At 41.3% G+C, this 22,906-nt stretch overlaps 1 protein-coding gene across 1 annotated transcript; it reads left to right on the forward strand.

Annotated features, from left to right (window-relative positions):
• Nucleotides 1-249: 249 nt before the first annotated feature.
• On the forward strand, nt 250-19,615 carry SPACA1 (sperm acrosome associated 1). The gene is made up of 7 exons (XM_083497589.1): nt 250-827; nt 2,552-2,608; nt 7,400-7,501; nt 7,791-7,897; nt 10,127-10,262; nt 17,018-17,138; nt 19,106-19,615. Exons 1-7 carry the CDS (start codon nt 674-676, stop codon nt 19,338-19,340), a joined length of 912 nt encoding a protein of 303 aa, XP_083353715.1. The 5' UTR covers nt 250-673; the 3' UTR covers nt 19,341-19,615.
• Nucleotides 19,616-22,906: the final 3,291 nt, after the last annotated feature.

The raw sequence follows: 22,906 nt of genomic DNA on the forward strand, positions 1-22,906 counted from the left end.
GAGTGGGCATGTATAGGACTAAGCTCTAAATCCAGAACTGTTAAAAACCAATACAGGATATGCAAGTGGAGAGACCCAGGTTTTGTTTTGACTTGTCTGCTGTTTATGTGCAATTCTTGCGAAGCGCTTCTCAGGGAGAAAACACTTGAGCAACACCTCCAGAGACACTGCAGATTAGATACCACTCCCTTGGCTGTCAATCCTCCTGCGCTATGGGAAAGCACTAGGTTCTTAAAGGAATTATTAGTGTGTTATCTAAAAATCGTGAGGACAGTTCAGGAGTCTGTTTTAGAAAAGGTGGTGGTTGCGAGGGTGCGAGGTTTGAGTTTATGAGATCAGTAAAGACGCAAAGCACATTTTCTGAAGACCTCCATAGATGGATGGGCTCAGGAGGGGGTCCCCAAATACTTTCATATAGGGAGAAGGCGCTGCCACCGTGTGTGCATGTGTGTGTGTGGGGGGGACTTTCCAGTTTCGGGGTGGGGAGAAGGAAGAGAAGCAGGATCGGGGCGAGCGGCCTCCTCCTTCCTCGCCCCCCGCGTCTTCCCAGCGCCGCGTGCCGCTCGAACGCTGAGCAAGGCCTCATTGTGACGCCTCAATGGTTGCCCCTTTGCGAGCGCCTCCGCGCGGCGGGCTCGGCTGAGGGCAAAGGCCGCGGCGGGCGCTGCAGAAAATGGGGTTCTGCAAGGCCGAGGGCACGGGGAAGCTCGTCCTCCGGGTGGGCCTGCTCCTGACGCTGCTGGCCAGCGAGCCCGCGGGCGCCTTCAACGACACCATCTCGGTCGATGTGGCCTTGTCGGAGCCGCTGCTGCATCTGGAGGAATCGGGTGAGCGGCGAGCGGCTCACCCACGTCCGGAGCCTGTCGAGCCCGCGGAGGGCGGCCTGCAAAGAGGCGCCCTTTCCCACCAGCGAGAGCCTCCCTCGCCTCTGTTCGAAGCCCAGTCGGCGGTTGCGAAGGGCCGCCTGTGCACCTCCGCCGTCTTCATTGTGTAAACGGGCCTTTGGCAATTTTCCAGGCGAAAGCGCACCCCTAAGGCAACAGCCCCGCGGCGAGGCTGCTGCTACTGCTGCTTCTAGCTGCCTCCTCCTCCTCTCTTTTCCCCGGGCCAAGTTCCAGCCTCAGAGGCTCTCCGGCGGCTTCCTTTTCGCTCGCTGCGCCGCCCGGCTGCTGCTCTTTGCAGGTCCCGGCAAGTTCCTTCCCATTTCCCCCCTTGAGAAGCTAGAACGATGTTAGGTCAAAGAGAAGGTGTTTCGCGTGTGGAGCCAGCTGTTTGCCAGGCTGAGTGAGAGTCGCGGGTTTTTTGTTTTTTGAAAAGTCAATGCTTAATCATCCCTCCCGGGGATGCGAGAGCCACGTGCCGTCTTTTATGTCACGAATTGGATGCGCTGTCAGTGCGATAGCGTTGTGCAAGGACTTGCTTTGAAGCCCAAAAGTGGACCATCCTTGCAAGACTGTGACAGTGTACATATTGCTCCTGGCCCATTCTGAGAACACGATGCTGGACTAGATGGGCCATTGGCCTGATCCAGGAGGCTCTTATTACGTTTTTAACTCTCCGATGATGATTGTTCATGTGTAAAACTTTTTACATAACTTTTTCCCCCACTAGATGTTAGGCTGCAGTTCTATATACACTTACCCGGAAGTCTGTGCCATTAAACATAATAGGATTTACTTCTGAGTAAACATGCATAGGCTTGTACAGTGGCACCTCGGTTTTAGACTATCTCTGTTGACAAACAGTTCGGTTTTCAAATGCTGTAAACCTGGGAAAAAATGCTTCGGTTTTCAAACACGCCTCAGAAGTTGAACATGCAATGTGGCTTCCGCGGTGTGCAAGATCCTGAAACCTAGCTGCCAGCTATTGAGTGTTAGTTTTTGAACGTTTCAGAACTTGAACGGACTTCTGGAATAAATTACATTTGAAAACCGAGGTACCACTGTATTATTATAACATAGCTTTGATTTAGCAAGCTGAAAAGTAAGGCATCCTGCAGTATAATAATGATCTCTACTACATATTTACAATGTGATTCACCAGTCACTGAAATAAAGATAATGTGCTTTTCAATTTCCCTACTGGACTATATTTAAAAAATAAATTATCATGTAGGGATGTACACCCTATTTCTCAAAATCAGTTAATATTTAAATAATGAGATGTGTCCAGCTTGATTTGTTTTAGTATAATTTATTGCTCCAGAAATCCTGGTCTCTTTCCCATTGCTCCACTGAATGAGAAAATGTTATGCTTCAGGTGAAAAGCACTAGGGAAGAATTTCATAACTACAGGTGGGTGAGTCACCTAAAAACCCTGTCAATGGGAAGTCTTGCATAAGGGCTTCGGCTTGCACAATGGGGCTTCCCCCCTCCTGCCCCGTCATTCTTCCTGCACCTGCCAAAATTTGCTCTGAGGGGGTTAGGAGAACCTCCAGAACATCACAGGGGGGAAGGGATCTTTCCACCTCTCAAGCTGACATGCTTGTGCAGACAGAACGTTTGCAATAGCATAATGTTGAATTTCACCCTATATTTTACTTCTTTTTCAGAAGCAAATCTGACACAACTCAAGGAAGTAGAATTTGGAGAATGCACGGTTACATGTGGTAAGCAGAAAAGCAGATGGATAAAACATAGTATAATTGGGTGGGTTTTGGTTTTTTAAGAAACTTTTTAGGAACAATACACTAACATTAGCTGTTGAACCATTGTAATTTGCATGCCCTCGTTCACCTTCCATTGATTTCAGTTGTTGATAACTATAATTAACAAAAACAATCCAGTTGATTGTCATTATAAATTTAGGTCAGATCTGTTGTTTTATTAATTTCACAGCCTGCAGGCTCTTTTTTTTTAAAAAAGCTCCTTTATTGGCTCATGGAGCTGCCTTCACCAGAGTAACAATTTTCTCTATTTGTGAACATCTGCGAAACGTTCAGAAGCTGAAAGACCTCCTGATGCATCTCACAGATGTCTTCCCACATACAATATTTCCAACCCTATAAAGCAAATTTATTCTCTGCAATAGTGTATGTTGTATTCATCATACAGCTTATTAGCTGTGCTAAAGGTAGCTGAGGTCTCAAAAATGAGTGGAAAGAGTGATCTCCAATAGGGTAACCATTTTCTAGTCGAATATGCCTGTGTTCATGCAGAGCAAATAAAAATAGGATAGTTGTTGCATCTCTGACAATGGCTTCGTTTCTCAGGTAGTTCGCAAGAGAAACAAATGTTCATAAACCTGATGGTTACGCCTTTGTCATCAGAAAGGAAATGTTTACTTCCCCCATCAGTGCAGCATATTTTTGTTATTTTGTGCCAGTAAATATTTTTAATATTATTCTTATGTTCTTTGTTCAAGTTAATACTTTTTTCTAAGCACAGTTTGCACCCCTTCCCTATTCAAAATTTGAAAAATTTGCAGAATGCTCTCCATTCTGGCAGTGTTTCCATACTTTAAGTTACCCACTCCATATATTCACAGGGTTCTTTTAATTATAAATGTAACATTTAAAAAAGAAATACGAACAGTTGGTGTTATAATGAAAGAGTTGCATTCACTGATTGTGTCACTCTCATTTAGAGTGTTATTTTATTTTAAGGTAGCCACATCTATAATTTGGTCTATAGCAGAGAGGCTACATTGCTGTCCATTCCCCCAAATCTCAGCAAATCCATGTTTCTTTAATACTGCTCCTCCCCTGAAATGTGTAGAAGCCTCTGTTTCATTGCTTTTCCCAGGATATATTTATGGTAATTGTGCAAATTCACAATATCCTTTTGATAATTGTTAGAATTCAGTGTTACCCATGTGCTCTTAGCTTTTTCCACTTCCTTTTCAAAAAATGTTTTATACTATGCTGTTGTTTATATTTTATACAGTATCTTAAAGCACTTTGTACTTGTTGTCTTGCTTTTCTTCATAACAATAATGTCAGATAGATTTGTGCAATTCCCATTTTTACCTGATCAGGAAAGCAACATGATCAACTTGAATTATAACTCTTGTCTCCCTGCTGAAATCCCAAAATCTGGGCTCATCTATACTGATGTCTAATTTGGATAATAAGCTTCCTATATAACATTAATTATTCATTGTCCATGTGACATTCTCTACCAAATCCCACACCATACCAGGGATGCTTCAAAAAGGAGAAGGTGTGAAAAAATCCAGATTTATGTTGGGAAAGTGGAGGAGAATGTCCTAAAGAGAACAGAGAATTAATGGAAGTACATTATCTACATTAAAGAACAGTATGGATGAGCCTTCCATTCAGCTCAACTTAACTTTTTCTTTTTCTTATTCATTATTTCATCTTTTTTTACTATGTAGCTGCAAGTTGAACCATTTTTAAATTATCTTCCATCCATCAATTGTTCTAAATCCTTTTGGCTATGCTTTCTTTCTTCTCAATGTAGCACCTTAACTTAATTGAATTAACATAGTTCTTCATTAACTTCTTCGTTATTATTGATAAAGCTGTCAGATTAGATGTGGTCTAATGCCACTTAACTGCATGCCTCATTAAAGCCCCAACCCCCCCCCCAAAGGTTGACTTGTTAATACCATTTCACATCCAACCTTCATTGCAAATTACATTGCTAGTTTGAGGGAATTTGAATGAATATCTCAATGGCCATGTTCATTAAAGTCAATAAACCCAAATACCTTGTTTTTGATGGAGTGCTAAGCCAAGGATCATGTCTTATATCTCTCCAGCACAAGTGAGGAGGAGCAAAGCTTGTGCATGGTAAGCCACAGTTAATGGCTTGTCGTGATCTTCAGATGCGTCCAATGAGAAAATTAGCAGGATGGAGGTAAAAATATCCAACTTGCCAGGCAATAAAAGGAGAAAAAGTAACCAAATAGTGAAACACCAAAGGAACTTGAGATCTTCTGAAACAACCTTTTTAGGACTTGAAATTTAAATTTAGCCTACACAAGGGTTGTTGCCCCTGGCCTATATTTGCTTCCTGCATCCATGATTTCACTGCATGAACACAGAATCTGGCATCTCATATAAGATCTAGCCACCTAGAAAATTGATCTAAGTTTATTCCTGCTCTCTACCCCCAAAGACAAAACCAGGAAAGAGGCTTAGCCAGGGCTATTTTCTCACTTTGAATGCACTTCTGTTATGGATTTGCATCTTGGTCGTGCAAGTATATCTGAAAATATTTTGTAAATATATGACAACTCCAAATTTACTATTCAGGTAGCTGCAGTTAAGGCAACTTTCCTATTGCATTGACGTAGCAAAAGGGCGGTTGCCTCAAGTGCAAAATTCTTCAGGGTGCAAAATTTCAACACCCAGTGCTTCCTTAATACAGCTGCACCCATCACTGGGCTCCATTGAAAACGGCTTCTCCATGCAAACCAGGAAATGACCTCACCAGACAACAGTACAACTCTTCTTTTTTTTATCTCTGTGAATATGATCTCTTGGGTGATATAAATACCCGTTAGGCAGTTGAATGCGCATGCATACTCCATTCAAGTACTCCACCTTGCCCCAGGCCCTGGCAACCCACACTACACCACTGCCCTGTGGTGTCAGTTACAGAGGATTTTCACAATTTGAGCTAAGAGGCAGAAAGTCCTCCCTAGTCAAAGTCTAGTGCTCCTAGTCCCACCATGCTTTACTCCAGATCTGATGAAGCCATCTTTCTGCAATCACAATTCAATCCCTAGGATTGTACTGTTACCCAGAAGTTTGTATCTTCCTGTTTTCAAGGGAATTTGGATAGTGGAAGTAAAAGGAATCATGAACAGCTGGGAGATTGGAGTTGGGGTTAAGAGTGATTGGTGGCCCAATAAAAGGAGACTGTCAACTCTCTCTCTCTCTCTCTCTCTCTCTCTCACACACACACACACACACACACACACACACAGACACAGTCTGTCCATTTGTCCATCCCTGTTTCAGGACTAAAAGAGAAGGCGTGTCCATTGTTTTCCTTTGTTATAGGTATCTCCAGTATCACCCATTATACACCCATTATGTGAGTTTTTAAAAAATCTCTCTCCAAAAGAAGAGAAATGTCTTTAATAAAAATGTCAGTTCATTGCTATATACACCTCTGTTTTCTTAACCTTTGAAATGAGAAATTCTCAGCAGCTTAGCATGATTCTCGTTTTGCAACATTTCCAGTAAGTGTTGTTCGTTCCGTCTGCCACTTGAGGTAATGTTACATGTCATATAAGAAATATTACAAAATATATCAGGTTTTCTAAGCATTTAGGGGTGCAAAATACCTCACCACAAGGTTTTTTCATATGCATAGGTTGTATTCTGCTTAGGTCACAAAAGGTTTTTTTCCATCTCCGTTCCTTATTCAATAAACAAAATATTTCTATAACGGCTGGCAATCTATTCTGTATTTACTGGGACTAAACATACTATTCTCTCCTCCCTCGCATGCCATGCCATTTGAATGAGCTGGGTACACAGTGTTTGGCAGAAGGAAAAAAGAGAAAAGCAAAGAAACACAGCACTTGTGTTGAATATGTTTGTGTTTTTGAAAATAACATGAAGTTCCCAAGTGAAATGTTGATGTCTGAGATCTGCAATTCTTATCTAATCTTAATTACATATAGGTAGTTCTTTTCCCTGTAGGCTGCAACCTTCCACACACTCACTAGGAAGTAAGTGCCCTTTAATTCAGTGGGATTTCTTCCTGAATAAACCGGATAGGTGGAAGTTATGCAGTGCAATCTCTTTTATTATCATTAATTTTGGGGGGATAATTTAAAACTGCTTAAAATGGAAGATATCATTAACATGTGGCTACAGTAACAATCAGAATTGAGCTCGCCTCAGAAAGCTTTGATTATGTTGATGAATCCACCAATTAAAGCTAGCACCAAGGTGAGATCAATGTGACATCAGATTTCCTTAATTTGCAAGAGTACTTACCTCCTTCCTGAGAAGCCCAAATCCTGCAAGGTATTCAGCACTGTAATTTTCCATTGGTATCCATAAGAGTTAAGGATGCTCAGCACCTGATCGGAATGAGCTCATCAGAGCAAAAATGCTCCAGGCACCAGATGGTTGAGGCTTTGAAAGGCCAGGTTCACAGAGGCTGCAAGCTAGCGTTGATATTTAAATTTTAATTAACTTGTTTGTTTTTAGCAATGCATTAAAATGAAAGCGCATGTAAAATTCAACTGAAAGGAGAAAGTTTTTACCTTGTGGAATGGATGGGTTACCATCATCTAAATAGACAATAGTCCCAGGCACAAATGGGTGGTATCTTCTAAATTTTGGTTATAAAGAAGACAACTGCTTTTCTGAAGGCCTTTGACAGGGACCAAAGTGTTTTGATTTTAGAAGGCGAACTTAAAGGAGTATCTACCACAGAGAAAGAGAAATAAACCTTTTTCATCTTGATCAAAGGTATTGGAATTCGAGAAGTTATATTAACCAATGGATGCCCTGGAGGTGAAACTAAGTGTATTGTTCGTGTTGAAGAGTGCAGAGGACCAGCAGATTGTGGATGTGAGTAATGATGTAATGATACCGTTATTCCCAGTTAGCTTCTGTGAATATTCATGCATCATTTCCAAAATGCCATACATTTATTCTGAGGTGGTTTAAAAGTGACATGTCCTGTATTGCTTCTTAGTTAATAGCAGGTTTAAACATAAAAGCCAGTAACATGCAATTTATAATAATTAAATGATAATTCCTCTAACCACATTCTGTTAGTGGAGGTGTTCCTAGTATTTTGAGGTGTACAATAATGTAAGTATTGGTACAAAGTGACTTTAAAAACTATGTTCTGCAGGGGGTAAACCAATTTCTGAAAGTCTTGCTAGTGTGAAGATACCGTGTATTTTTGTACCGCCAGAAAATCGATTTCAATACATTTGGAAAATGTTGATTCCGGACCAGGTAAGTAATCTAGTTCCATCCTGTGCAATGTATACTGAACTGATTTTATTTCTAACAATTCCACATAAACTTAGGCTTCCTAGAGTGTATTTATTTGCATATAATATTGTAGATTTATAGATGCTAGAATTTAATTAAGGTTTGGAGGTGTCAAAGATAATTTATTTGGAGGAAATAGCCAGAGCCTAGTGTGTATTTTCAGGCATTGCAAGGGGTGTGATAGACCCACCGATAAACTTCTTCCTGGGACATTCCTATTGGACATTGTAATCCTAGTCCAATCAACAAATGTTAATGAAGTCAGGCAAACTTTTTGTGTGAGGTGACCATCTTTAGCTTTAAGGTGCTCAAAGGAAATAGGTGTTAGAAAGGGAATTTATGGAGTCTTCCTCTGTAGATAAACAGAGCTTAGTTTAGGGAAGGGCTTGGCAGTGATGTAACCAGGAAGCAGCAAGGGGTAGCTAAGCTGATATGTGCCCTGCAGAGCAGGAGAGGCTGCAGAGGGAGGATGCTGATGCTACTATGGAATAAGCTGGCATGTTTTAGAGTGCTGCTGCTGTGAGCCCCTTCATTGAAGCTTCAGGTTGTGTATACGTGTAAATAAACCATATATCATAAAGATACTGTAGCCTCCGTTGTGCCTCATTGCCAAAAGAAACACAAGCCCTGGTTTAGTGCCAAGACTCCTGGAATCTTGTGCACCGTTCATTAGAGACTGAGGTGGCGTGGAACAATATTAATAGATATTGGAGCTCACCTTACGCCAATGACTCTTGCATTACCATGTGCTCTTTTTTTCTTCTACACTTGTATACCAATGTACACATACATCCAAAAGACACATTGGTTTCTTTAATCTGGAGTTGTAGTATGCTACAAAAGAACAGCAGCTCCTGAAAAGGGGAAAGAAATGGCAAGTCAGGGTCTAGAGTACTTGAATACATGATTTAAAGCAAAGATAGTCAAATAAGTGTGTTGTGCATTTAGAGGAGAGCAGAAATGATTATGTTAAAGCTGTAGAAAAGGCAAGCACCAGAGAAGATTGGGTGAGGAAAAGAAGTATGTGAGAGGTATGACAAATTCTATAGGTATAAGCTATTGCCACATAAGGAAATGGGAGGGAATAGAGTCCAAGCAAAATGAGAAAACGTTCCAAAATCTAAACTGCACATTTCCTGAAGTGGAATGAGTAGCTTCTTGGAAAGTTAAGTAAAAGAGAGAAGAGACTGAGTTGGAGATATGAGATTATAGCACATGTATTGCCTCTCTCAAGGTGGGGTGTGTGGGTTTGGGTGCGCGCACTCTCAGCAGTCTGCCATAAATGAGGCCATTGTTGTCTTATTCACAAACCCAGGTATCAGTAGTGGGTGATGCGGTGTGGCAACAGTGCTCACCTGACCTTCTGGCAGCTGAGTCACTCCTGCTTAGTAAGAGATATCCAGAAGAGCAAATATGCACACACACAAACACAGTGACAGCATAACTGGCTCTTTTGCAATACGTGGCAAGTTACACCATATGCATCCATATACCCTCAAAATTTGTCATCTAATTTAGAGAAGAAAATACATGATATACAAGTGTGTATCAAAAGGTGTGTAGCAAACCAAACCTTAATTTTTTAATTTGTTGTACTCCTCATCTAGGTAGGCAGCACTCTTTCCCTCCACCATCCTTGGTCCCATTCCCCAAGGAGCTGAAGCGTAACAAACACCTCTCCATATACCCACACTTCTATTGCACTTCTTCCTCCATGCTGGAAATTGATAAAATTGTCCTTCCTTAATCAAATTCTGAGCCTTAACTACTCCCAGAACAGGGCATGGAAGGGGAGAGGGCATGGCAAGTTACAAGAAAGCCATTGCTTTCTGACATTTCCTAGAAAAAAATCTGCTTATCACGTCATCATGCAATTCCTTTCTTAATTTGAAACAATATTGATGGAAGAGGCTTTCCATTTAATTGGTCCCACACAGATTTGGTGTTTTTCAGAGAAGAATTAACAATCGTCCAAAATTTATGGGTCACCCGACATTGCCTATCCACTGAAGAACTGAAGGGGAAAATAAAAAGTTGGGAATTACAGATAGTTTATGGTTTAGGATATATCATGAGGGATCACTGAAGCACCAAGAAAGAAAGAAAAGCCCCCCCCCCAATTGTCACATAGTACATACCTTGTTATGAGATAATCCAACTTTGTCTTTTTTGTCACCTTTGAATTGATAGCAATCACTCATTCTTCCTAATGATTCAGCTATTCTGGAGGTACACAGAGATACCCACCCCGTTGCGTTTGAGTGCGATACAATAGAAAACGATGAATTGATTGCATCTGTAAAATATACAGTGTACACAACAGCTGGTAAGTTCATGGAAGTTCATAAATATTTAGTCAGACGTTGCTTATGTTAAATTAATCTTTATGAGAAGAGCTTCACTCTCCACTTGTAGTTTGCAAACTACAAATGGAGCAATCCGGTAAACATGTGATGTTTCTTGTACTCTGCAGGAAGCTGAGGCCGGAGGGAATAGTGTCTATGGCGCAGACTCCATTAAAATGACTGGGCAATGTACTCACTGCCAACACTTGATGCACTGCACCCATATCAAGCAGACTGTTTTGGAAAAGCAGTGTTTTAATTGAAAAACATATATGTTGATTTATTTTAAAACTTCCTTATCTGTTAATTTGTTACTGTACTGCATTAATCTGCATATCTTTTGTGCTTTCCCCCCTCACTGATTTCAAAAGACAGAAAGATCAGGCAGTTTAACAGAAGCAGCTGTTGACACCTTGTTCAGTTCTCCCCAGGCCCTCTGTTGTAATCTTTCAATGCTGCAGAGTAAGGATTTAACTGATGTACTTCTTGCAGCTGTCATCTTGAATTTTACCACTCAGAGTAGATATCAGTTCCAGAGCTTCAAAGAAGCCCATCAGCATGAGAATATCATAATTTCCCCCCATTTCTCCCACAAGAGTTCTCTCCCCTGTGTTATTGCAGTTAAAATACCCATGCCACTGGGTCGAGGCAGCAGAGGTTATAGGGGTTCCTGAAAAGGGGTTCTCTTAAAATCACCATCTTATCAACGTGAAAATGATTGATATGCAGTGGCGTAGCGTGGGGGGTGCAGGGGGGGCCGGCCACACCGGGCGCAACATCTGGGGGTTAGGGTTAGGGGACGCAAATCCACGGGTTAGGGGCGCAAATCCACGGGTTAGGGGGCACAAATTACTTGCCTTGCCCCGGGTGCTGACAACCCACGCTACGCCACTGTTGATATGTGTGTCTGTTTGCAAGAAAGACATGTCTTTGCAGAACAGAAATCTCCTTATGAGCACACACCCATAACTGAACTTTGTGAAATGGAAAATGGCCTTCAGACTGGTAAACAAAAACTTAAAAGAATCACTACGCAATTAGATATATGTGATTGTATTGTTGCTAGAGGGATAACTTTTCTGTGGAAGCTATGTTATATGATGTCATTGTTGTTTTTATTCTGGTTTTAGGATTGTATTTTTTTAAAATATTGTTTACATTTGTAGGGCCTGTTCCATTTGCTGGTCTTTTGTTTACCCCTTATTTGCTAATTGTAAAAATGTGTTTTTTAAAGTAAATAGCTAAAATTCAGGGCGGCCCAACTTTTCGTACCAAGTGGGCTGAAAGAGTACGTTGACATGGAACCTGCTGGCTGCACAATACCTTCTCACGTATGTGTGTGCGCGCTATGCAAAAATCACAATGTGGGGAAAACCATGAAGCCAGCCAATCCTTCTCTCAATTCCTGCAGCTCCTGTTAACTCTGCTGGCTCAGCTCTCCCCTGCCTCCTAGAGGAGGCAGCAAATCACAAGAGCAGGCGTCGGCAACAATCACGATGTAGGGAAAACGTGAAGCCAGCCAATGCCTCTACATAGCTCCATCCTTATTTCAGACTTCATGATATATTGGTCTATCACAATGGTTAGCTGGTGATATATTGTGATGTTGCAAACCAGATATTGCCCAGCTCTAATAGGTATTTTGAAGTTATGTACAACGTTTTTTTCATCAGTCCTTGATGACATTAGTTTAAAGGATCTGGTAGCAAATGGCATAATTTAAGTATTTGACAGAGTGGACTAAATTTACTTTTAAAAATGAGGGAAATTACCCAATGCCCTATTTTGATGCAGTGTTGTCTTGTGTCTTGTGCTTTGTTTTCTTTGTTGCTTTTCCTTGGTTGACTGTCCTTTGAATTTGTGCCGATGCATAGCTGTACCTTCGAGACCCATGCTGGATCTCTGAACCACAGAATCTGTAAGGAGCAAGCAGTTGCTAAGGCCTGACTCTCAATAGTATCCACCGGCCTCTGGTTTCTGAAGGAAAAGGCAGCCTGTAATTCCTCTTAATTAAGGCTACCTCGATCTCAAAGCATAAACCGAAAGGGCAAACATAGGTGAATAATTACTGGGACTAGAGAGGGATGGGGAATATTTCTCATGGATGTTTCTCCTTCTAAAGCCTACAGGTTCCAATATATATTTTCTTCTCCATTTGATTGAAATGAAGATCAAGGCTTTCCCTATACTCTGCTAAAAAGAAATAGGAATGGAATATCAACATACATTGGCTGAAATTAGTTACTATGAATTCTCAAATTCATGTTGATGGAAATTAGGGATAAAACAAGGAATTATTTCCCCTGTTACTATCTGGTTCTATTAGATAAACTGGTTGCTGTTAAGAAAGACTGTATAATGGGCTACTTTTATCAATGGTCTGAGCCAGTAGGTCTTTGCTTATCTTCTTGTTACTGAGTAACTCATGAATCCCAGAGACCAGTAAAAAGCATTGTTTGGTCAGCTTCAAAATGCATTTAATCTGGGCTGCTGTGTCTTCATGGATAGAATGTCAGCCCTCAACTGTTGAGCTGTGTCTGTTGGCTTCTTCTGATCCTTGCTCACCTATTCCTGTCCTGAGCATTTGCACTGATGCATCAGCTTGTGAAGCTAGTGCACATCCCTGATGGTGTGTGTCATTTTTCATGACACTTCAGTGGTGCTGCCATTGGTACAGCCCCATCCTAAACATTTGTGTGTCTGCCAAAGCCACATACATATGCATGCATATACACCCCTGTAGCAATGATTGCTGAGAGCCGCCGTCTCTTGAAATGAAGAGTTGGGAGGTGGAGAAGAAAACTGGATTATCAGAACAATCTGCTATCAGAACAGAGCTGCTTTGGGCTCTCTTCTGTTGCTAATGGTTCTTCATACCATTAGGACCCCTATAATGACATTAGCTTGGAAACTGAATCTAGACTCAATTGCACACTCTGCAAATAGAATCTCCTTTCGGAGAAAAGAAGGCAGGAATTAATTCAAGTGATGACATCTTGCATTAAAAATCGAGGACTTTTTTTAAAAAAGGAACTATAGGAGGGATGGTAGCACTTTATTCTCAGGTGGTGTGTAAATGATATAATGTTGTGCCTGGTGGGAAACTTTCCTATAAGAGATTATAACTGTGTTCTTGCTCAAAATGTGTGTTGCAGCAATTTTTAGTGTAGTTTTGGAGACAACAGGGAGATGAGTGGATAGGTGTGTCAAAAGAGCAGGAAGAATCTACATGAACAATTGCTCCAGTTTCTAAGGGGTGTGTGTGTGTGTGTGTTAGGATAAAGTTGGTATAAACTAAGAGCTATCCTTAAGGAGTATTTTGCACAGGATAATTCGTTTCTCATTAATGCTCTATTAATTCCTCATCATTGGTGAGGTTCTCTGTTTGGTTTTCAGCAGAGACCTAGGCTCATAGGTCCTGGTTCTTCTCAGCAGAAATTGGAAACCCTGCCCTCCATGTCTTTTCAACTTCTTCTGGCTATTGCAAAGAAAATCACCGTAATTGTTAATGGTATTCTGCATCAGGCAACCTTTCTACTGCACGGTTGCTCTGTTCCATACTCCAGCCTATTTTGGTTCTTAGCTTACTTCTGACAAAACCAGTGACATAAGGCAGTTTATTCATGTTTTCTGATAATAGTTCTGTGTGGGAGGGAGTGTGTTGTAAGTGGAGGGGATTATTCGCCTCCTCTTGCCATGGGAAGAGACAGCCAGACAAGATCCAGAGCGTGCTCCTTGTGCCATCACCCGTGTGAGCGAGTGAGTGTGTGTTGGCAACAACAGGGGAGGAGGTGGAGGCAGCAGCTGGCCAGTTTTCAGAAAGGATAGTGTCACCCACATGGACGTGCTATCCAGTTGGCTGTGCAGAGGCAATTTTTGTAGAGTAGCTTTCATTCAGGTCATTTCCTGCGCAGGCAGGGGCTACGGCATTGCAGCACATTGCCCTGTGAAGTGCAAGCAACTTACTCAGAATGATGCTCAAGAAAGAGCATGTACTCAGTAAACTGCTCCAAGAAGATAGCAAGAGAAGGACCACAGCACATGTTAAATTAGCTCCCTACCTGCATCATTAAGTCTAGAGGGCCAGGGGTGTCCCTCTTGGCCACCTCCTATTATTCCAGTTCACCTTTAGCCCCTTACACTTCCAGTTTGTGTGTGTGTCTCCTACACTTCCATGGCAACCTTATTCTTATGCAAGTCAGCACCTAGTTAAGGACAAAAGCTAATATAACCCCTTCTTCCCATGCTAGCATTCTGGTTTTTAAGAAACTTGAAAGCACAGATATATATATAGAGAGAGAGGGAGCGTGCTATTGTAACATGTAGTTTGGCCTTAAGATCGTCTTGCCTCTGAATAATGTGACACATCAAAATGTGTTTGGCAAGCCATATTGTTCTATATTTTCTGTTTTGAGCACATTGTTGTGTTGCCGCCTCCCCCTTTCTGTCTCATTTTCCTTGTGGGGCTGCAGCCGCCTCCTTTTCTATTCAGGATGGAGTTAACACACTAAAATTGAGCTTATATAGAAAACATTGGTTTGTTTCCAGTAATGCAGTCTTTCCCATGCTATCCCTCCTCTAAAGATAAAAGAATTCTAATGATTTTGGAACAAAAAGTCTGTCTTGGCATTCTGTTCCTTTTAAGAGACCTGACGTCATTTGCACAAGGGGGGGAGTTTACTTTGAACTGTGAGAATGCAGTATTGTGAACTAGGTAGTGTTGCAAACTAGGTCATCTTGCTTGCTGGATTATTCCACGGTATTTACAGTAGTGTTTAGAAGCAGGAATTCATTATGCTACATTCTGTACTAGCAGACATTTCCTGCCTCCTGCCAGAATCTCAAGCCTTTGGAGGCCTTAAGAAAAGGGTTTAGGAGAATCTCTGTGTAATATTGTATGGTTATAAATCCTAGTTCAGAAACAGAAAGGATTGTGTTCTGCTAGCACACTCGATTGTTTATAGCAGCTCAGAAAATATATACTACAGGTGAACACTATTTTATTTGATACCTTGGTGCAGGGAGGTATTCTCACAATGAATTTTAAAATTAAGTTTTATTTGTGAGATGCATTTAAAATATTGAGAGGCAGGGTAAAAATCTACCAAACAAACAAACAAACAAACAGCATGTTCAGAAGAAGTTAAATGCAGCAACCTTCTGCCTAACTGCTCACCTGGTTGCCAGACAGCAAGGAATTCCCTGCAAGTGGGTGAGGTTGCCTCCTTGCTACCTGCTTAATGAGCATTAAGCCTCATTTGTTTGCGGAGAGATTAGACAGGGCCTGCTATTTAACAAGCATTCATTCTGATCTGTTGGTGGGGAGGTTACACTACAGTTGCACCAAGCAAGTGTTGTCCCACAATTCCTGGCGCATTTCCCTATCGCTTTCCTTTATTGCAAGAGGTCTGCTGAGGAGGGGGCTTGCAGGAGGCTGGCGGAGGGCTAGGTTACACTGTCTCTTCCTCTGCATTTCCATGCTGGTCCCAGTGCAGGGGACAATTTATTCCTTCTCTGCCACCCTGTTCAGTTTTTGTGCTGGCCATGGTGGAAGGGAAGCACCTTCCTCCACAACCTGCACGGAAACACAGTGCCACCCCTCCAGCGCTAGCTCACTTGGCAGAAGACAATTCCCTGTCCCCCTCCCTGAAAGGAAATGCAGGATACTAGGGTTCAATCAGCTTAGTAACAAAAAAATAAAATAAGAGTGCACGTTAATAATATTTGTGGGCTTGTTTGCATGGTTATGGTGCAGCCGTCCTGGAGCTATCACTTAAAAATAAAAAACAGAACAGCAGTACGTAAAAGCAAAGTAAGTTGTGCATAGGAAACTAGGTTGTCCTGAGAAGGCTAGAGTGCAACTGCTCACGCTTTCTGCATGCATGTAGTTAGGCGAGCATCAACCACAGGAAGGCTTTACCTGTGATATTTTTTTTTTAATGCCTTATTCTTTGCCACATTTCTTTCCACCCCATGGTGACCAACAATGATATGTATGACAACACGCTGGTGCTGGTTTTTAATTCACCTTCCACCAAACCAGGGCAGCTCCACTAGTAGGTGAAAATAATCATCACTAGGTATGATGTCTGAAAGTTTCCTTGGCTGATTTATCTGGTTTCAGGAACTAAGTCATCAGCTGGTGGGTACATACATTTTCCAAGGGTTGCTTTACTCAGAGGCATTATTTGGACCTACCCCTTTAAATCTTACTGTTTCAATCTGCGGCTAAATTTTATTACTTCTGATGATCAACATTTTATTTACATAAGCTATCTTAACCTTACACTCGTTAGCATGTTATATAAGAGCATTTTAAAGGTCTACTGCAATATACTGTGTCTCTTTTGTAAATAGAAGTGATGTTCTAAGTTCTTGTGCTTATTTACTTGTTTCGTTCCTCCATATGTCGGTTCTTTGAAATTTCTGCTGCTGTGCTCTTAATCTTTCCTGGTGTGTTGCACTCTTTCAAACTGTGCACAGGGATGGTACATGGTAGTGACATAACAGTTTTGCTTAAGTTTATAGTGCATAATGGTCTGCCTTGTGATGCCTGCCTTTTAAAAGATGCACCTTTTGTACAATTTAGAATTGCTTTCTTATGTCACAGAAAAACTTAGTGGATATTTCTATAAAACATAACAAAGCATGTTTAAAAAGAACCCTTTTTTATTTTCATCCTTTTCAAAATTCTGTTTACCAACATTTCCATAATAACACTTTTGCCTTTCTTTAGAATTAGAAACAAGAAGGTTGAAGAAGCCAAATACAGATATAGTTTTGGTGTTTGTCCTCATAACTGGAGTTATTGTTTGTGTTGGCGTGGTCTTCGCAATAATCTTCATCATCCTTAATTGGTAGGTAAACAGTGTTAAACTGAAACAGACTTTGCAGTTGGGTAAAAACGAACTGTCACATTATGGCTGCAACAAGCACCATACCTTTTAAAGCAAATTACATCACCCAAAGAATCCTGGGAGATGTAGTTTGTTAAGGAGTGCTGGGAATTGTAGTTCTGTGCAGGGCAAACCACTGTTCCCAGGATTCTTTGGGAGGGTGTCATGTGCTTTCAGTTTATGGCATTTATGTTGTAGAAGCCAAGTACAGTACTGGTCAGGAGATTATATATGATGATGTAAGAACTCCAGAAATTATATGCAGTACAGTACAAATATTTTGTGTAAAAGGAGGGTACTAGGGCAGACATACACTCTGGCAATGAGGCGTGAAAGCAGGCTTTCTAACGGTGCCACCTACAAGCATCTCCATACTTTAGGTGGGAAGACAAGAACAATTCCACACATAGTTGCTTGGTGCAAAATGACATTCATAGCAAGAGGTGCCCCACTCAAGAATCTGTCTCCCAGAGCAATTGTTTTATGTAACTTCTTTTATAAGGCTGGCCAGGGGCTTCTAGATGCAGGTAAAGGTAAAGGGACCCCTGACCATTAGGTCCAGTCATGGCCGACTCTGGAGTTGCGCGCTCATCTCGCTCTATAGGCCAAGGGAGCCAGCATACAGCTTCTGGGTCATGTGGCCAGCATGACTAAGCCGCTTCTGGCGAACCAGAGCAGCGCACAGAAACGCTGTTTACCTTCCCGCCAGAGTGGTACCTATTTATCTACTTGCACTTTGACATGCTTTCGAACTGCTAGGTTGGCAGGAGCAACGGGAGCTCACCCCGTCACGGGGATTCGAACCGCCAACCTACTGATCAGCAAGTCCTAGGCTCTGTGGTTTAACCCACAGCGCCAGCCACGTCCCTTCTAGATGCAGTTATGAATCTGGTTTAGCTGGTAACAAACAGTAAAGGATAGGTGAACCTGCAAAACTAGCAAAGGCATTGCAAACAAAACAAAACCCTGAGGAGACCTTTAAAGGGGAAGAGGAACTGTTCCAGATACAGGAAGCATCATGGCAGATTGAAAGCAGAAAAATGGAAGAAATGAATAAAGGAAGCTGCTGGTGGGGAAATTGGCTCATGAGGCATGGAAAGGGTGAGAAGTAGAATAGGAGGAAACAAGAGCATTAGAAGTGGAGAGGTCAAGAGTTTAAATGCCAGTACTGTATCTAGAGTGACATTCGAAGAATGGTTGAAAAGCATTGCTTTCATTTTAATGTGATAAGGTTTGTGCTATAGTATGCTGTCTGTTTGGCTGAAGACTGAAAATACCTTTTTTAGAGAGATAAAGGGGAAAGATGATGCTTTGCATGGCTCAGTCTTAGGTGGACCAATTGTCCAATCCAGGGCTTGTCCCCACTTCTTCTTGTCCTTTTGCTTGCAACCCCTGCTCATTGAAAACCACTATTTAGTGCTCAGTCAGAGCAAACAGCTATTTAGGTTTTCTCCAGATTGATGTTTGCTCTGATTTAGCACTAAAAAGTGGGGTTTTCCTGGGAAAGGAGCAGGGCAAGGGGGAAACCACTCAGACCCACACATGGGACAAGTGTGGATGAACCTTTGGTATAAGGCGGCTTCATCTGTTCCATTACTCATAGTGCATACACTCCTCTGGTGAACAAGGTTTAGAGGTAGAACCGTTTTCTGACCAGAAGTCAAGAACAGGGCAGAAGAAAAGCTTGTATACACCATTGGAAGTGATGCAACCCTTAACCATAGCTGTCAACTTTTCCCTTTTCTTGCGAGGAATCCTATTTGGAATAAGGGCATTTCCCTTTAAAAAAGGGGAAACGTTGACAGCTATGCCCTTAACCTTTATTCAAGACTTTAAAAAAAGTATTTTCTGTCTCTAGCCTGCTTTTTAAAAATGACACAAAGACAGGTGGCGTTTGCCTTATGATCTGGTTGCGGCTTATCTCGTAGGGCTGCTGTCAAAATGTTCTGGCAAACAAAAGTTTGGCGAAGCAGAGAGGAGCCAAGCTCAAGTTCATTGAGGACGTCATCGGGACAGTTCACCGCAGTAGACCAGATGTCGCAACTAGACAACAATGCAGGAGAACCGGTTTCTACTTACCAGGAGTGGACTGGACCAACAAGAGTCAGCGAAGGGGGAGGGGGAGGAGGAGAAGGAGGAGAGGCAGACAAGGGGAATTACTAGAAAAGAGAGATTATTTTATAAAAGGGAGAGATTAAAGTATGCTCGATATATTAAGAGTACCAGGTCTGAGAAGTGCTTTTTGCCGCTCTGATTAAGCTTGGTTGTGAACATTGAGACAGTAGTGGGAAACAGCATCAACCAGACTTAAGGACTGATTTCTGCTTTCAAGATTAGTCTGGTTCATCAGGAGCCTCTGCCTTTCTGTGCTGTTGAAAAGCCAAAGTGAGATGTTTTCACATACCCAAACTCGCACAATAAAATACATTGGCACTCCAGTTCTTAATATCTATGCTGGTGTATCTGTCTGTGACATAGTTCATGCTTTGTGAGATGGTGAAAGTGGAATTAGGCTAGAGCTCCAAACCCTGATCCACACTGGTAGAGGGGGTTAAGATCCAGAAGACATCTCCACCTGCTGGTCTTCAAATTATGGTGCAAGCAATGCTCTGAGATGGGGTCCCTGTGCTGTGCCATCCTGGTTGGGGTGGGGAGCAGGGTTTCAGAGGGCTCCACCATTTCTTACTGCCCCCGTTGCTTCCTGGCCAAGACTTAAGATCACTCTGTTATTGACTGATACTCCAATAAATTTCATGCTGGCACAGGTGCATGCAGACCATAATCAAGCACAGGTCTTTGCACCTTTTAAGCCCATTAAAATCAATGGGTCTAAATTTCATATATATTTACAATTTTCAGTTATACATTTTCCACAATAAAATATCCAATAAGAGAGTACATTCATTGGCTTCTCCTCCTCCCATTGTTCTTTTAATTTTCCCATTATTCCTTCATATTCTATTCCAACCATCTAATTCCCCCCCTTTACATATTACCTCTATTTACTGTCTGTCAGGCATCCCCATACTCAGCCCTCCAGCTGTTTTTGGACTACAATTCCCATCATCCCTGACCACAGGTCCTGTTAGCTATGGATGATGGGAGTTGTAGTCCCAAAACATCTGGAGGGCCAAGTTTGGGGGTGCCTGCTGTAGATTATACTGTTGAATTTACCTTAATCCTGCTAACTTTTTTACACACACTTGTTTACAGTTATTTTCCAGATACTCCACAAATATTTTCCATTTCTCTATGAACTCTATCTTCTTGTTCTCTTATTCTGCTTTAGACCTGCTAACTGCATACTCCATCCTTTTAAGATGCCATTCCTCCTTTGGGACCTTTCCCACCGTCCATTTTTGGGCTAACAAAATCCAAAATCCTAGCTGCTGTAGTTGAATACACACTTTTTTCTGGCCCCTGGGAACTTCTGTCTGCTCTATTCCTAGAAGAAATGTCTCTGGGGGTTTTTTTTTGGGGGGGGGAAATGTTCTTTTAAACAATTTTTTCATCTCATTCTAAATCATTTCCCAATAATCCTTAACTATTCTTCATGTCTACCACATTTGATAAAACATTCCTTCTGCCTCTTTATATTTCCAACACATACCTAATTCAGATTTGTACATATTTGCTAATTCACTCGGCGTTGGGTACCATCTATATATCATTTTCATGTAATTTCCCTTCACAATGGGTCTAAATTTCAGTTGGAATACAGCACTGACGTTTGGCAGCCTACACAAAGTACATTTCATATCATGTCACTTGTCCTGTCATCAACCTTCCTTACTTTCCTGAAATGTTAAAACCTCAGGGAAGTCTGAGTACCATAACTTTAGTTACTGCAGAAGAGGGAGCAATGTTACACGTTTGCAAATTGAGACAAAAAGATTTGTGCTTGAAAATGACTGTGTAGGGGAAAGGAAATAAACCTTGTATTTTCAATTTCCTTTAATAAATTCCCTTTTCTGGCACCACATTTTTATAGATCAAGTTGAGCCCCATTTTGAATTCATGGCTGCAGAACTGTTAAATAGTAAAACTATATCACATATTTTCAGTTTTATAGAAAGCAAAACTTCCGGGGGAGGGAGGGAGAGAATAGGCTGTTGAAAGTAGCAACCGTTGACATTTAATGGGGACTCAGAGTAGCTCCAGCATTAACAGCTGTGCTGGAAATTTTATAAAAGAGTTTATGCCAAATACACAAAAGTATAGACAGAACTGGTTTTCAATAACCAGAAAGCTCATTATTAAACATTTGTTCATTTTTTAAAAAGGGAGCTCATCGAAGGAAAAACACATAAGGTTTATTTCCAAAGTTCAGATATTTGTGCAGATGTTCTAATTGCACCCCCTGTGTCTCTTTAAAAGAGCTTATCAACATTTTTCATAATTGTATGTTTTTGGTTTCTTTTTAAAGAAAAAAAGAAAAGAAAAATGAACACTAACCATTACTTCTCATAGAACTCTGCATTTAAAACTGGCAACTATTTGAATCACTGAGATGGGCAATGCTTTATTGTGTTATTGAGGAAAAGCATCCTAAAATCTAAAGAGAAAATGTAGATAAGAAAGCAGCCCAGAATACAATGGTGGCAGCGCTGTCTGCTGCTCCATTAGTCAAGGCCAAAGCTTTTTATTTCACTTGCTGTTCAATGTCAATGCAATTTTCTATAATATTTTATCTTGTTAAATGTTTGTGGTTGAAGGAGAACTGTGCACTAAAAGAAATAATTAAAATGGCAAATATACAAATTATGAATCCATTTTGTACAAATTTCCTGATATTAATAGGCTGCTGAACTTTGTATTTGCAAACTCTGGCAAATGTTCATCGTAACTTTTGAATGGTCATTGTAACTTTTGAAAAGGGAAATGAAGGACGGGGGTGGGCGGGCTGATGGGGCTTGTAGCCCAAAATATCTAAAGGGCCCAAGATTGTAGAAGGGTGTTTTATGCCAACACACACACCCCTCCGCAAAAAAAAAAAAACTTTAATAGAAATAGCATTTGTTTTGTTTTGCTTTTTAAGAACTGCTAACGATTCAAAAGCACAAAACACCCCTCAGGTTCTTGTTGGGAAATCCCACAGTTTGTAAATGTGTGTATATGGATGATTATACACCACCTGATGGAAACACACATAGAACACACCTTATCCTTTTTCTTATTAAAATACTTATAAATATACTTCACCTATACAGATACCAGGGCAGGTAAAACATACGTTTTTTTGTTTTTTTAACAAACCATATATATACTAGGCCAGGGGTGCTTTACTGTTTTGATCCAATTCTGACGGAATAAAGCACTTGAACAATGAAGCCAGTGCGCTATGTCTATAGCATGCTACTATGGGAAAACCCCAGTTTAGCCATTCTCCATTTCCCTTGTCAATTAAACAATTATACTTACCAGGATCAGGGCCAGACATATCATGAGGCAGGGTGAGAATGCCATACCAACAGCTCACAAGGGAACCAATTAAGTTGTTGTTTGTTTGTTTGTTTGTTTATAATGCAACAGGTGCTTGTGGGATTTTCACCTCACCTTGACCCAAGATGCTATTCATTTTGTCCAAAGACGGGGTAACCTCAGCCAACAAAATACCTTGGGTTAGCCCAACTGCAGCCCACCTGCCCTGCATTGACCCACCTGTGTAATCTTATCTGGATTGACATAATCTTACTGGGTCTGACAAGGTTATAAGGGCAACTGTGCAG

Source organism: Podarcis liolepis (assembly GCF_965112155.1).
Source record: "Podarcis liolepis genome assembly, chromosome: 3".
NCBI lineage: Eukaryota > Metazoa > Chordata > Lepidosauria > Squamata > Lacertidae > Podarcis > Podarcis liolepis.